We start from the raw sequence: 16,512 nt of genomic DNA on the forward strand, positions 1-16,512 counted from the left end.
TGGTGTCCAAAATGACTAAAAATTTGCCTGAGTCTGCGGTCACTATGCGGTCGCATAGTACACCACATGACAGTTATGATATCGCATAGTCGACCGCATAATTGCTTCCAACTGACCCATGTAATTGCCTCACTCTGCGGTCATTATGCGATCTGCAGAGTGATTCTGCGGTCGCATAATGTACCGCAAAAATGCACTTTTCAGTCAAATTTTCCTTTACTTTCCCGTGCATTGTTCAACCCAAAAGGTCTGAGTCGCGGCGAGCAAGCTCGCTGTGAAGAATTTCTACAATCCTCAAACACGTAATCCTAGTCCGGCACCATGAAACATTATTTTCTTTGCAAATTTTACCGGGCTTTACACTTAAGTTCTTCAAAATTTTCCGGGGTGTTATAGTTGTGGGCATGTTCAGTCATATGGCCTTATTCAACCACATGACTGTTGCCGCTATTGCTGCCCAACCGCCTCGTGTGAGGCCCCATGAATCATTATTTGTCGATGCCAAGTTAAACGTCAAAGACATGCGCATCATGGTGGACACAGGTGCGACACATAATTTCGTGATAGAGGAACGAGATAGGGATCTTGGACTTGTCTTTGTATTCAGCGATACGATGTTAAAGACCTTCAATTCCCTTCCAGCTACCGTTCATGGCTTTGCTCCTAACGTGCACATTACTTTAGGAGGCTGGCAGGATTGACGGACTTCACTGTTGCCCCCATAGATGTCTTTGATATCATATTGGGTTGGATTTCTAGTATGAGATCAACGCGCTTATCTATCCGCGTCTCAAAGGTTGGCCACATCCGTCCATCCAAAGCACCTTACAGAGCCCCTGTCTTATTTCAAAAGAAGAAGGAGGGTACCATGCGCTTATGTATTGATTATCGGGCCCTTAACAAGATCACTGTAAATAACAAGTACCCAATCCCTTTGATTCCTGATTTATTTGACCGCCTAGGGCAGGCCAAGGTATTCACCAAGATGGACCTGAGGAAAGGCTACTATCAAGTGCGGATTGCCGACGGAGACGAGCCCAAAACAACTTGTGTTACATTCTATGGGGCTTTTGAGTGGTTGGTCATGCCATTTGGATTGACCAACGCTCCTGCAACATTTTGTACATTGATGAACAAATTGTTTCATCCATTTTTGGATCAGCTTGTTGTCATATATTTGGATGACATTGTGGTTTACAACAACAACCTGGATGACCATGTGGAGCACCTTCGCACGGTATTCAAGGTACTAAGGGAGAATGATATGTGTGTAAAACATGAAAAATGCAGCTTCACACAACCCATAGTACAGTTCCTCAGGCATACAATCAGCCATGGGGAAATCCGGATGAATAGGGATAAGGTAGAAGCTATCTAGAACTAGGAAGCTCCAGCGAAGGTACCGGAACTTCGGTCCTTCCTAGGCTTAGCCAACTATTATCAGAGATTCATCTTCGGTTACTTAGCTATTGCATCCCCACTCACCGACTTGCTGGAGAAAGACAGGGAGTAGAAATGGAGCGACATATGCCATGAGGCATTTGAGAAACTCAAGGCAGAAATCACCAAGGAACCCGTATTGGCCCTGCTTGATTTCTCTAAAGTTTTTGAAGTTCAGACCAATGCGTCTGACTTTGCTATATGAGGTGTAGTGATGCAATAGGGTCATCCTATAGCATTTGAGAGTCAAAAATTGAACGACGTCGAAAGGCGTTACACTGTCCAGGAAAAGGAAATAACGGTCGTAGTTCACTACCTAATGACATGGAGTCACTACTTGTTGGGGACTCATTTTGTTTTCAAGACTAACAACATCGTAACAAGATACTTCCAGACCCAGAAGAAGCTATCTGCCAAGCAGGCCCATTGGCAAGATTTCCTGGCCGAGTTTGACTACACCCTGGAATACAAACCAGGGAAAGCTAATGTGGTAGCCGACGCTTTAAGTCGCAAAACTATACTGGTAACCATTGTTAGCTCATCAAGCAGTGGAATTATCGAGACCATCAAAGAGGGCATGTAACATGACCCTGTGGCAAAGCAACTTCTTGTCTTGGCCAGTCAAGGCAAGACCCAAATATTTTGGAAGGAAGACGGTCTCCTATACACCACTGGAAAAGGAGTGTATGTACCCAAGTGGGCAAATCTCAGGTGTACACTGCTGAAAGAGGGTCATGACATTGCCTGTGCAGGTCATCCAGGGCAAAAATGCATGTTGGCCCTGATTAAGTCTTCTTATTACTAGCCTCAGATGCGGGACGACATCGAGGTATACGTGCGCACTTGTCTAGTTTGTCAATAAGACAAGGTGGAATCCAAACTCCCAAGGGGTTTACTTAAGTCGATGCATGTTGCGGAGAAGTCATGGATTAGCATCACCATGGAATTCATTACATGTCTGCCAAATTCAGAGGGGTTTGGCACCATTATGGTGGTTGTCGACAGATTCACCAAGTATGCAACCTTTTCAGCCACCACGGCTAGTTGCAAGGCTAAGGAGGCAGTTTGTCTATTCTTGAGTTACATCGTGAAACATTGAGGTATGCCTAAGCACATTATTAGCGATAGAGACCCTGGATTTACGGGCGCATTCTTGAAGGATCTATTCAGCTTGTTGGGAACTGAACTGCACTTCTCAACAAGTTTTCATCCTCAAACCGATGGACAAACGGAAAGGATTAATGCCCTCCTCAAGTGCTATTTGAGGCATTATGTCAGCACAAACCAAAGAGACTGGGCTAAGCTACTTGATATAGCCCAATTATCTTACAATTTGCAACGCAGTGAAGCGACCGGGAAGAGTCCCTTTGAGCTCGCAACTGGGCAACAGCCCAACACCCCACAAGCATTGCCCGTCAACATTGGATTAAATAATCCGGGCACTTATCACATGGACAAATTTTGGGAGGAACAAGTCGATCTAGCCAGGTCATATCTTGACAAGGTTGCCCGCAAAATGAAGATATTTGCGGACTCGAAGCATCGTCCAGTCAACTATAGGATTGGAGACAAGGTCATGGTAAAATTAAATGTACGGCAGTTCAAATCACTGCGAGGCATACATCACAGTCTGATTCGCCGATATGAGGGCCCATTCGAGATTGTTGCCAAGGTGGGTATAATCTCTTACCGACTGGACATGCCGCGTCATCTAAAAATCTATACCGTCTTCCACGCTAGCCAACTGAAACCATATTTCAAATACATAGAAGATAAGGATCGGGCGCAGTCCAGCCGCAGTCAAGTTTTTATTACTCCACCAACCACAGACAAGCAAGTAGAGGCCATCATAGACCATCAGTTGGTCCGTAGGAAAGGATGGGGCAATTCGAGTGCACAGTTCCTTGTTCATTGGAAAGGAATTTCGCCAGAGGAGGCATCATGGGAGAAATTCGAAGATTTGTGGCAGTTCAGAGAACAAGTCCACAATTATCTTCAGTTGTGCGGCGTCGGGGTCGTCGCCATTTCAAGTGGGGGAGAGTGCACCGCCCCGCCGTCACACCTATTAATTTTCCGCAATTCCAGCGACGGCGTGGCTTACCCGAGCCCAAATCTCGGACAACCATTAGTGGGAAAACACTTGGGGCCTCACAGAAATCATGAGATGCCATCAAAAGGCACCTTTTGCAGAAAGTCAGCAGACCAAGGGACAAACAGCCAAAAGTGGGAGAGCATCTTTGACATTCTTGGCCATGGTTGACAGCAGGATCCCTCTAGGTTGCCTTTCCAGCTTTGCCATGCTGGAATGCACCAGGCAGCTTGCCAAGCTGGAATGCCCCAGGCTGCTAGACAGCCTTGTCAACCACCCCTTTTTGTATAGCCATTTTGATTTCTATAAATAGTCATTAGACTTATTCTTTGTAATCAGCAGATATTTGATAATACAATAGAAAAGGGCACTTGCCTCCCAAATATTGGTCTCTTTCTTTCATAACTTTCTTGCTTGTTTCGTGTGATTGCCATCACTTCAGCACGATTGTGTTATTTATTGTTTAGGACTGAAGCTAAGTAGCAGTCAAGCTAACTTCGTTGTCCTCACAGAACCCTCAGAAAATCGGTTTCGTGACAATAACCCCCTAATGGTTCTCTATGAAGGTCTCAGAACAGAAAGGTTGTTCTAAATCAGAATCCAAGACCTATAATGGAATGTAGGGGTATACATAGGTCGGGTTGGTTAGGATTTTACAATTACCAAACCAATTGTATTGGGTTTTTAAATCTATAGACCAAATCAAACCAACAAAAGTCGGGTTTTTCAATATCGGGTTTTCTCGGATTTCTTGGATTTTTCGGGTCTTTTGGATTATTCTTTTTCGATAAACTTGTGTTCCAAATATTTCTATAGTCCTAAATACAATTTTACCAATAACAACCATATTTTTATTTTTTAGTATTGGCCTCAACTATGCTAGTCAATAGGTTGTATGGTTCCACTTTATAAAGGTCTCTACTTTATAAATTATTTTTCACTTTACACCAAAATGCTAATAAAAGCTTAAAGCAATTGACCTATCCAACTTCAATTGAACCTTAGATAAACAATTAGAAAGAGCAGGTTGGAGTATCATGGACAAATCAATTACTTTAAGTATTGTAAAAAGTCTAATTTCTTCAATTGTCAAATCAACAAGACCTTAGAGAAACAATGTAATACAAAAGCTTCTTAATCGATTAAAAACTATGCACCAACTTTCTTTTAATTAATTACCTTGAAGTAGTAAAGATTTCAAAAATAGTCATGAAGCAAATTGTAGTTAACTATCCCTCTAATCAATCCTCAAAGGCAAGTATGCATATTCTGAAAGAAAAGAAATAATTAACATATTTAATATTAAATAATATAAAAAAAATAACTATACTCATTAACAATTGAATATAAATTACTACATTCTTCAACTTGCTCAATTTTCTGGACTTCCTCTAACATGTCTTCAAACTTATATTCTTTGGAAATACATCAATGTAAGAAATAATGTAAGAAATATATCACTCTTAATTTTACATAGTCCATATTATTTAACCAAATGATTCAAAATATAAGTAAAAAAGTTTCAATATCTTTTTAAGTAACGGTCAATTACTCATGTTAATCATCTAAGAGAAATAAAATAAACAAATGAATTCGACAATAGGGAGGAATATAACAGATTTGCAAAAAAACTCGCTAATCAAAAAAAGAAAAATCTTAGTTAATTGGGAAAAAGCAAGACGTATGTATGCAGCTAAAAGAAAACATGTAAAATGAGAAAGGGAAGAGCCTTACCGATGAGAGCAAGAGAGAGTTGATAGGGTTTGAGCTAACTTGGTTTGAGCTAATTGGGGGGTTTTGGAATAGAACGATAGGGTTTCTTGCTTTTGGAGAAGAGGCAAAATGATTTCAATTGTTTTAAGTGTTTTAGAACAGCTTTAGGACTAGTCTAGTTCTGCTTTAGGACTAGGTTTTGGTTTGGGTTCAATTATTCTTTTATGGGCCAGACAAAAACAAACATTTACATGGGCTATAAAACCAACTTAAATATTTTTATCTATCTAATATATAAAATATGTATACATGTAATGTCGAGTTAGTTTTGTTTCGGTTTGACTTTTTTTAGTTAAAACCAAACCAACCCTATTATGGTCGGATTTCATTTTTCAATACCAAACCACTAGTCAGATTTTTTTTTCGGGTTAACTCGGATTTTCGGGTTGGTTTGTACCCCGGTGGAATGGGTGCATTATCACTGTGATAGACTAATAATAGCTTGTGACAGCTTCTTTTTCCCCTACTTGTGCTTTCATAATCTTTTTTCAGACCTTTATTCTAGATGGTTCTTCAGTTGGATGCACTACAAGGATGAAGATTAAATCTAGGACTGATGGAATTACTTGTCCGTCAATAGAGATCGCGGAGTTCAACCACATTCCTCAACGAAAAATATATTGTGGTATCTTGCCTCCAAAAGAAAGTCGTCGAACATGATTTTTGAATTGAAATGTAAATAAAAAGTACTACATTCATATTATAATTTTTATGGTAAACGTAATACAACAATTATTGCAATTATTCATTTCTGTCGTGCATAGGTTACAGGCATACAATCGTGTATTTGAAAACTGCAACAAGCTCAAGAACTTCCATTATCCTTGCCGAGGAATAGATCAGAACACTGCTTTACTGTGTCCTCCGGGCAAGTAACTGGAAAAAAGAGAAAGAAACAAACAAATAACTGGTGATATGATTCTTAGGGTAATTATGCAGGCGAATAAGTATTCAAACATCAGAAGAATGTGGTTTTAGGCGAACCTGTGTGACCCACAGTTCTCTCGGACTCGTAGATCTCATGGTCATTTCCTCCCTGTTAGAGTAAAAAGCAGGATTCTAACTTCAGGTCAACCATGAAGAAAAAACTTCAAGCACATCAGTAACTAAAGACTGACCTTGTATGTCTTGTCACCAAAAAAGTGAATTTCATTAAATTCTTCAAGGTATCTCAAACAATAAGTCTTGTCCCATCCTTGAGGAAAAACCTGTCATGAGCAAGATTACAAAATCATCCGTCAAGAATACACTTTAAACATTAAAGTATCAATGAGCACAAGTATAGGCTTAAAGTCGCTCACATCAAAACTAATTTGGCCTCCAATGGAGAAGGTGAGGTTAAGGTGTGCAAACTTTTCTCTGAGCACAGATACCATTGTTTGACGTATCTTGTGTACCTGAACATAGTTCATTAAGTCTTTAATTTATAGAGAAAGAATCTGCCAGGGGTACATTACTGCAACACATATATGTGGTACTAGAGCAGTTGTGTCTACCTTGTCATACTCCTCAAATTCATCCCGTTCTTCCTGACTACAGTTCCTCCCTATAGGTGAGACATTTAGCATGCCACTTCTGAACTCAATGAATGTTCCTCTGCAAAGGAGAATGATTAAGAAGTTTTCCACAAAGAAGCACATAATTCAACTGTTCAATTTTGATGACCTTTCATGTGCTCACCTCTTTATTGGAATATCCAAGTCAGCAATGTAATGGAGGGCAAAGTTAATAAATTCCTGCACATCATTTGCATCCCATCAGGATATATTTCGGCCCTTAACATACAAACTCATTTCTAATTCAGTTGGGTGAGCTTAAGTGATGAACATGAATGCTCACCCAACTTTACGCAACAAACATACACAATTAACTCTTCATTGAACGTTTACTATTATGGGAAAAGAAAGACTATCAACTAAATGCTGAAATTTACGAGCATCTGTTACCCTTTCTTGGATGTGTATTATCCCCTAAAGTTTTTACCAATTATCGAAGAAGGGAAGCTATAAATATCTTGAATCAACACTTTGTTTTGGCTTTTAATGGACAAATTTCTTTGTTAAGGTTACAAATTCCAAGTATCATAGAAAACATGTGATATGTCAACAGAAAATTAAGATAAACTATACCAAGCCAATTTCACACAAGAATTGATAAAACAAATGCAAATACAGAGAAACACATCCAGAAAACACCACTCTTATATAGTAAGTCTTGAAGTAATTGCTGAATAAAATTATTAACCTTGAATCTGTTTAATAACTTAGTTATCAAACTTCCATTAACTATCATACATGTTAGAACTTGTGAAATACTCCATAGAAGATATACTTTCAAACTAATTTATTGTTTCAACAAAATTCTTTCTCGTAAGTTATCTTATCAACACATAATTAAAAGGATCACTAAGCCCTTCTCGAACTGCACTTGGTTGGGTATGTTCCCCTCTTTGGACTTTTAGAAAAATAAAGCATTTCCTCATTAATAGGGAAAGTGCAGTGACTAACCTTGAGCTTCTCGTCTCCAAGAAATGACTTCAAGCTCTGCATACAGGGAATCATGGCATTTCAAAAGATATCACCCTGCTAATTATCAACTAAGGAGAATGAAAGAAGAGATGCGCTTTGAAGTTGAAAAGAAAGAAAAACTCTCCAAGTTGTTCCATATATCATGAGACTATTGTTTAGTCAAATGGTTGTGAGTAAGAGAAGTTCCATTTCCATGTAAATCATATCCAAATTTGAACTACGAGGTTAGGATCCAATTATGACATGTTTAGGGAATAGCAAATGTGCATTTATTGCATATCTTAAGAAGTTCTGACTTGGTAAGAGGCACTTATGTTTTGGCAACAAAGATGTTGGTTTAAGTTTGAGGATAAAGACAGTATCCAAATATCTCGTTTTGTGACAAAACAAACTTGCACTCACGAGTAAAATTACAGAGATAAGTTGTCAAATCTTTGTCAGTACCTGTGTACAAACTTGCACTCACGAGTAAAATTACAGAGATAAGTTGTCAAATCTTTGTCAGTACCTGTGTGCCAATAAGCTTGCCATCCTTATGTGCTACAAGGCCATTTTCAGAGAAACAATAATCATAATCCTTTGTAACTGCATCACAGATATTAGAGGATTGGTTAATAGCCACACATTGAGAATTTTCTAACCTCCAGCAACATTAGTCAAATAAGCTCTTATTACAGATAATTTTATTTAAAAAATTGAAGGATAAATATACTCCCCCTTCTACATTTCAATTGTCAGAGATTGCTTGAACAAGTAGCATAACAGTAAAGTTGAGATAAGTAGTAGTAGTAGTAGTAGTAGTAGTAGTAGTAGTAGTAGTATTTTACAGAGAAGTTCTCCAAAAGTCAAGGTTAATGTTATGCCTTGCTATGTTTGAGATTTCTCTGAGGCTAAAAGTGGGCTTCATATTACTTTTCAAATTTGTATAATATTCAGTGTCAATGACAAGAAAAGACTTCTATCTATGCAAATTGGAACGAGTAAAAAGCAATGCCAGTAACGTTTTTGGGGTAGAGGGAGTTAAACAAAAAAAGACATTTGCCAAGGGGGAAGGAAAAGAGCACGAAGGCAGGGGTCTTTACAATTTATGACACCCCCATTATGACCAACAACCAAGGCTTCAGTATAAGTAAAGTTCCGTTTTGTGTGACTGGAAGAACTGTGCCCCACGTGAATTAAGTGGCTAAAAGATTTGTCTTCGTTTGGCTGTTCGGACCACATAAATGGACAGAATCGCAATAGAATCATAAGAGATCATTGATAGACTTCTTTTTTATGTTTTTGTTTTTTTCACATTGATAATCATTGATCGACATTATTGATGACCATAGATTTTCTTTTGGTTCACCGGACAGCAATGTTTATTATACTTATTACTTCAGATAATGATAGATAAAGTAAAACAGCGAGAGTGATCAAGTTATAACTATTTTGTGTTCTTTCTTGTCATTGGAAGTTTCTTTCTTCTTCCTTTCAGAAGGAACGGGGTTAACAGTTTACTACACTGTCATTTTCTGGTGATAGTTCTCGCGATAATCATATCTTCTCCATATGGACATGCCTGACCTCAGGGAACGTTTAGCATTAAAGTTAACCAAAACATACATCTCATCTGCATACATGGAGCTATAAACATAGGACTACTTATACACGCCAGTAGAAAGGTCTTGACTTTGAAAAGGAGCACTGGGAAAACATACATTTCATCGGCATACATGGAGCTATTACCATAAGACTACTTACACACGCTAGTAGAAAAGTTTTTACTTCGAAAAAGAGCACTAAACTGAATTTTACTGAAAACTTTTCGTACAAAACCTTTTTTTAAAGTCGACTCAGTTCACTGCTCTTTGGCGAATGAAACCATAGTTCTGCTCTTGCTCTAATACTAAGATGAATCTTAGATACTGAGCTACAATAAGCTCATTTGGCACCTCGATCACAACCCTTCGCACAATTTTAATGTTCTAAACTTTTGATCATAACGACTCCACGTTTAATATATAGAAAAGCTAGTTAAGCTGACCTGTCTTGCCAAGCTGTTCTGATATCTTAACCAGGTCAGAACCCCCAACAACTCCGACAGTAACCACCTGCAGGAAAACAAACAGATAAGTAGGAAGGAAAAAGAAATTAAAGAAAGAAATTAAAGAAAGAAATAAAAGGAGGAGAAACAACAACAAAAAGACCCAGTGTATTCCCACAGTTGGGGAAAAAAGAGTATAGAAAAGGATCATCCACCTTTCTAAGTTCCGTCATAAATTTCAACATTTCTGGAGTAACTTCCTGAAATTTTGAGGTAAGAATTCCGAAGAAGAGTCAGTTAGCAGTACAAAGATGAGTAAAAGTCATTACAAGTAAATTTATGAAAAAGAGTGGAACAAAAGAGAGGAAGAATGAGAACAAGGGGCTAGATTTTAAAAATATAATTAGGAGGCAAGCAAGAAATGAAGTGTTGAAAAGAGTTTCACAAGTGAGGATTTTGCTCTAGTGGTGCAGCACTTCCACCACCAACCATAGGTTATAAGCAGCAAATACAAGCAACCAATTATACAGGCAGATGCGCAAGAAACTCAGTAGCATTGCTGGGTTGGATAAAGATCAGCAAGTAAATTTACTTTAAAAAGAAGAAAAAAAATCATACCTTGCGAGGTGCTGTAAGAGTTCCATCGACATCAAACAGAGCAATTAAACCAGGCTTCCTTGCAGCCATTTTTAACCTATAAATTCTCAGCAATTCTCTCTCTCTCACTGCATTCAAACATCAAAAATGTCAACTTTGCCACTGCAATTATTCAAAAAAACAAAAGCGTCTCTGGATATGCACAAGATTATGTTATAGAAAAGGTAGACATATAGATACAAGTGGTATTTTCGTGTTACAGAAAGTGCAAATTTTGCACCGACGGAAGAAAAAGAAGAAGAGACGTGCAAGAGAGGTCATCAAAATACATATGGCATTGCAAAATGAGGATGTTACAGTTAGACTTATAAGGTTCAATGTATGAGGAAGAGCATTAGCTTACCTCACCAAAACGTTCCTTCTCGGACAGATCTGAACTGCTTTCACAACTTTGATGATAGGGGTTTTTGGAATTTATAGCATTTTGAGTGGAGATCTAATACGGGAGGTGGAAGAGGGGGTTGTGCTATTTTCACTCAAAGGTATAAGCTGCCAAGATCTGAACAGTCCAACTGAAAAAAGTTCCATCTGTTACGTGCTTTCTTCAACAAGTAGCCAATCATACGATGACAAATCATCATCTTACAGCCGCAGTTGTTCAGATACACGTATTTAGAAGATCTAATTGGAGGAGGTTTGTAAATTGTTGGACCAGAAATTTGAGATAAAAGAATAGTATTTGGTTTCATTTTGCTTCCTTATGACACATTTGTTTGAGTTTGTTCGAAAGTGATGTTTTAGGAATGACATTTTATTAAATTGAGTTTTAATAAGCTTTGATGTCGACTCCAAAATTATTTCTTGTATTGGTGTACTAAATTATAAACTTTCATTTTGCTTGTCAATTATTATATGACATCAATAATATCTAGAAGCGATATAAGAGTTGAGAGCAACATCAAGATATGAAAGAGAATTCATTGGAAATTCTTTCATTTTATGGTCCGATAAAAGTACAGTACATTATGTCGACTCTAAATACAAATAAGTTGATTCTTCCAAAAAAATATATGAGCTCAAAATTTGCTTAACTTTCTCAATAACATGCTTAGCCAGTATATAACTATACGGATCTATGGGACCCTTAGTATGATGAGGAAGGAAACATCGGAGAAGGCACATTGGAACATTCCAAGTGTAGGGTCGATTATGATTTGCATTTCTGTTTTGTCCACCTCAAGTTATATGCGCATATTTTTCTCAAGATGCTTGCAATTAATATCAGTTTGACATAGTTAGGGCAAACACAGTTGATGAGGAAACTTCGCTACTTCTTGGCCAGTATATAGTGCATAAGCAACTGCATATGAGGGCCAACCTTTTCTAGAAACCCTCCTTTAAATCTTTGAAATTCATTCAAAACCTCATCCACTTTGCCTTCTGTTAGTAGATTCTCAGCTCATATAAGACTCCTATAGCCTATGCATTGCACGCAAACTGAAACAACATTTTTGATAAAATGCAAAACTAAAGAAACTCAACATTTTCCTCTCTCGTTTCACCTATGGTTGTACAACAGGACGGGACGACATTTAGCCGGGACAAAACCTATTATATCATTTATATCTTCTCATAGAACTTCTACTCTAGACTTAGAAGTAGAAGGCGGGACGGGACAAACGGGACGAAATGGCCATCATGTCCCATCCCGTATCCCATTTAACATGGGCCCATCCCGTTTAGAATTAAGTGGGACGGGACACGAGACGGGACCGGGACGGCTCGTCCCGTTGGACAGCACTATTTCACCTATCTCCGTACTCCTGGCTGCTTTAGTTTATTTTTATTTTTTGTTCACCATTAAGCAAAATTCCTTGAAACGAAGATGTCTGCGATAACCACCAAATATGCTTTGGATCAAGTAAAGGAACCCATATAAAATTACAAAAGAAAAGATCAAAATAAATATACGCCAGCTTAAAAGTGGGTTAACATAAACGCATGCAGATGCTAAACTGAATAAAGTAAATTAGCATCTATGGTACATCCCTTTACATTCACATTCAATGACATAAGCGCTAATAAACTACCTGAAAGATCCCTCTACTGTATGATTCAAACCGACCCTCCACTTCCTTTCCAATTTCTTTCCTTTTAATCTTTTCTGTGACAGTATGTCCTTCCTTTCGACTCTGTGGATATTATATGGTGCACAATGTAGAGCTTTTGTATGGCATCAAGTAACCATCCAACTATCTCACATTTGATGTCCAGAGGAGAAAAATAAAACCATGTTTGTGGGATAACTATACCAGTGGAGACTCTGTGATTGGTTGAGGAAGCTGAATACCCGGTCTTGATGACCATCCTTTCCGCTGCCTGTAGGCCTCAACTGCTTGCAATCGAAGTCTTTCTTTGGAAGCATCTTGTGCATTCTTGAATGCCTTCATAAGGAGAAAACAAGTACGTTTTATCATATGAATTGCAGTATATACCAAGGTCAATGCCATAAGCATAGGCAAAGTTTAGGACTTCAGATGTCAATGCGGGTGTATATAATATGACATAAAACCATCCAACTGTACCTTTGGAACAACCAACTTAGGTGGAGCTTCAACAACTTCACCAAATTTTATTTCTTCACGGCCGGGGAAATCCACATTTTCATCCATATTGGCATTCTTATGTTTCTTCTTTCTTGCTTCTAAACGCCTGCATAGATCCAAATATAAACCATTCAGTAACAACCAAACCCCACCACCCACCCCCAAAAATAAATGAAAAATGAAAATATGGCATCACAAAATGTTTGTATACGCGAAATCCTTATTACATTTGCTTCAGGCAAAACAGGCTAATCTGGGTGAATCCTTTTTCCTTTGCTTACAAACAAAAGTTGCTTCATTGGCCCAAAGTTCAAATTGCTAATAAAATGTGAAATTCAAAGGAATACATTCTGCCAGCATAAACAAACAGTAAAACAATGCTCAACTAATTGTTATGTCTTAAGTAGTAGTAAGTCATTTGGGGGGTGGGGGGTGGAGAGGAGGGAACTCAGCTGCATCTTAACCATCAAAAACAAAGGAGAAACAAGCAAGTAATATATTAAACTAGAGAAAACAGGTAACGGTGACAAAAGATTAGTTGCTAAATTCAGTTAATAAAATACTGAATCTGAGCTAGAGTCAAACTTCTCATAGAATAAAGTGCAGCCTTAGCATGATTAACCACCTTACTGCATAACAATGAAGTTACGGATTTGACTCCCTCGATACTCCAGGTTAAAATGGATACCCATCTCCCCTCATGAAATAGAGTTGGTTAGTTGTTCTGCTAACAAGATATGCATCATATATATTTAAGATGATGTAAAACAATCGCTCTGCCTCTACTAACAATATAAAAAAATCTATGTGCCTCTACTTCAGCTCACCTTTGTTATAATAGAAAAGTTTATCTCAAGTAAATGTCACTATCTTTAAGGCAGGAAAGTAAAAGAGAGATCTTCACTGGGGCATTAGTTCTTACTGTTTCTTTCGCTCCTTTCTCTTTGAACTAGTAACACCCAGTTCAGCCGTTTCAAACCGAAGGTCCTTCACTTCCTTCCTTTTTCTCTTTTTATTTCGCCTCTGATGTGAGTTATCTCCGACACCACTCAAATTGCTTTCATCATCTTTCCTTTTGTTACCCGCATTTTTAGCTTGATCTCGATCTTCTGAATGCAGTCTCTGTTAAGGGACACATAAAAGTCCGAATTTTCAACACCTAATATAACACACATAACACATTTGCATTTGGAGGGGGGGGGGGGGAATGCCAGAAAAAACAGTGACGGTCTTAGAAGAACAAACAGGAGGAAACTCGAAAGGAGGGAGAATTCAGGAGTTTCTTTTACTAATGATTCACAAAAATATGTAAGTTATTCGAGACAAAAAAAAGAGCGACAAACCGATAATGACGAAAGACCATAAATGGAACAAGAGACAATGAAAAGATCAATCGCATTGGAAAGGTGCGACAAACTTAGCATACAGATGAGCATTGGCTTTTGTTTTGGCCAAAATGGAGACTAACCGCAAATACTTGACACTTCAAGTATACCTTTTATTTTTTTATTTTTTTGATACGTTGAAATTGAATTTGTGTTGATAAAGTTTTTCTTCTTTTTTTTGATAAGTAACTAGAGATTTTATAAAATTCTGCACTAAGCCAGTGCATCAGGTATAATTACAGGTTGCGCAATCCCTCTATGGTGTCTAGCATTCCATCTAGATCATGTTTAACTAGATTGCACCAAAAAGCTAACAGAAAAATACATCTCTGTTTAAGGTTGTGTATGTTTCTTTTTTTTGCCTTCAAAAATTCTATCGTTTCTTTCAAGCCAGACAGTCCACCAAAATAGCCATATGTATGGCTGATAAAGTTAATTATTCTTTGATGTAACAAGGAAAGGCCCCCCAAACAAGATGTATAATGAGTAGGAATCTTAAACAAACGCATGATAGCATCCAATTGATTATTTCAGAAATAAATAAAGATTGTATTTTGTTCAGAAAAAAATATAAGTAAATGCACTTGGCTATGCTTTGGTAAAAATTAAGCTCTTCTGAACCATGTAATAGCTAAGTAGCACCTTTTTTTTTCCTATAGTAGGGAGGCTGAAAAATCCATCTCGCAGTCTTTAGCTCATAGGCGAAGACAAGTGTTGGAGACAGAATAACTAGGAGAGCAAGAGAGTAAACAAAATTGCAAGGGACCGAGCCTTGACGTAACTTGGGCTTGATTGAACATGATGCTTTGAAGCTTGACTGCATGCTTGAGCTGATCATAAATCTAATAAACCTATCACTGAACAGTTCTGAGTCTTCCAAGCATATTAATGTTAATAAACTATACTTGCAAGCAGAGGCGGACCTATGCTATACCGAGAGGGGTCACCGGCACCCGATAAGTTCGGCAAAAACTCCATGTATACATGTATAAAATAGTGATATATCAGTAGTGGGCACGCTACATACAAAGCAGATTTGGTTGAATCCAAAAGTACACCCCGACCTTCAAATCCTGGGTCAGCCTCTGCTTGCAAGATTGTCTTTTTAAGGCAAATTATGGATTCTCTGAAGATAACACTGCCTACAACTAGAAGACTAGAATAACTCCAAACTCGGCATTAAAACCAAATTGTACAACCAAACTACAGTACAACATTTATCTCCATGAAGACAAGTAATACGAGGAGCCCGAGCTTAAAGATCCAAACTTTACCTTCCCATTAGCACTGCCGCCACCATCTCCTTTCTTCCTATCTGCATTATTGGATGAAGCTTTCCCAGCACCTAAAATCATAAATATGAAAAACCCATTTCGAATTAAATACTAAAAACTAAAAAAACTATTAATTTCCCACCAAATACATGTATTAGAAAAACTTCACGAGCAATAACATAGATACAAGGGAATGTACTGTATTGTGTACCTGAAAAGGCCATAATTTGACGGAGCTTAGAGGGAAGAGCATCAAGGGAGGAGGGGGTGGGTGGGGGAGGGAGCCTAGTGGTGCCTCCATGAGCTGCTCTGTAATTCTTCTCTCTTCTCTTTTTCCCTTTCCCTCCCATCTTTGCTTCTCTCTGTAATACGCTAAACCCTAATGCACTATTCTTTTCTTTGCAGAGTCGAAGCAAAGCAGTATTAAATGCAAACAGGTCCTCTTGTTCTTTAAGATATTGAAATAGAACCTTACAACTTTTTAAAATCTCAAATATTCCCTCTAGATGGAGAGTTCTCATCATTTTTAAACCCACATAATTAACAATATCATTAAAGGATCCCTAGTGGTGTTTAAGAATAATCGAATGGTCCACAATCAAACCCAAACCTCAATTATGGAATCAAATTTCCATTAATTTATCTAGTCGAACTACTCAGATCAACCATTCTGAAATTTTAAACTTGAAAGAACCCAAATTGAAGACACTTTGACAGAAAAATAAAAAATAAAAAATAATTTAGAAGCTTCTCTATCTTTGATATACATATTAATTACGTAAAGATATAATTTT

At 37.9% G+C, this 16,512-nt stretch overlaps 2 protein-coding genes across 3 annotated transcripts; both read right to left on the reverse strand.

Moving 5' to 3' along the window:
- Positions 1-5,978: 5,978 nt before the first annotated feature.
- On the reverse strand, positions 5,979-11,023 carry LOC104102334 (phosphomannomutase). The gene is made up of 12 exons (XM_009610016.4): positions 10,857-11,023; positions 10,475-10,581; positions 10,072-10,116; positions 9,857-9,923; positions 8,339-8,415; positions 7,810-7,845; positions 6,983-7,038; positions 6,799-6,898; positions 6,604-6,699; positions 6,421-6,510; positions 6,287-6,338; positions 5,979-6,178 (listed from the first exon to the last, which is right to left on the reverse strand). The coding sequence occupies exons 2-12, from the start codon at positions 10,541-10,543 to the stop codon at positions 6,108-6,110; spliced, it is 759 nt and encodes a 252-aa protein (XP_009608311.1). The 5' UTR covers positions 10,544-10,581; positions 10,857-11,023; the 3' UTR covers positions 5,979-6,107.
- Positions 11,024-12,394: 1,371 nt separating this feature from the next.
- On the reverse strand, positions 12,395-16,108 carry LOC104102335 (protein PXR1). 2 transcript variants are annotated; one of them, XM_009610018.4, is made up of 5 exons: positions 15,930-16,108; positions 15,719-15,789; positions 13,982-14,181; positions 13,039-13,165; positions 12,395-12,897 (listed from the first exon to the last, which is right to left on the reverse strand). In XM_009610018.4, the coding sequence occupies exons 1-5, from the start codon at positions 16,066-16,068 to the stop codon at positions 12,760-12,762; spliced, it is 675 nt and encodes a 224-aa protein (XP_009608313.1). In that variant the 5' UTR covers positions 16,069-16,108; the 3' UTR covers positions 12,395-12,759. The 2 variants fall into 2 exon arrangements, with proteins under 2 accessions (XP_009608313.1, XP_009608312.1); XM_009610017.4 differs by having other exon boundaries at positions 15,918-16,098.
- Positions 16,109-16,512: the final 404 nt, after the last annotated feature.

Source organism: Nicotiana tomentosiformis, chromosome 5 (genome assembly GCF_000390325.3).
Source record: "Nicotiana tomentosiformis chromosome 5, ASM39032v3, whole genome shotgun sequence".
NCBI classification, from domain to species: Eukaryota; Viridiplantae; Streptophyta; class Magnoliopsida; order Solanales; family Solanaceae; genus Nicotiana; species Nicotiana tomentosiformis.

Coding starts and splice junctions, on each gene's coding strand:
- LOC104102334 (XM_009610016.4), bottom strand. CDS start 10,543: ATGGCTGCAAGGAAGCCTGGTTTAATTGCTCTGTTTGATGTCGATGGA. Junction 10,117..10,474: donor CTCTTACAGCACCTCGCAAG/GTATGATTTTTT, acceptor TCAAAATTTCAG/GAAGTTACTCCAGAAATGTT. Junction 7,846..8,338: donor GCAAGCTTATTGGCACACAG/GTACTGACAAAG, acceptor CCCTGTATGCAG/AGCTTGAAGTCATTTCTTGG.
- LOC104102335 (XM_009610017.4), bottom strand. CDS start 16,068: ATGGGAGGGAAAGGGAAAAAGAGAAGAGAGAAGAATTACAGAGCAGCT. Junction 15,790..15,917: donor CTTTTCAGGTACACAATACA/GTACATTCCCTT, acceptor TTATGATTTTAG/GTGCTGGGAAAGCTTCATCC. Junction 14,182..15,718: donor GCGGCAGTGCTAATGGGAAG/GTAAAGTTTGGA, acceptor GTCCCTTAACAG/AGACTGCATTCAGAAGATCG.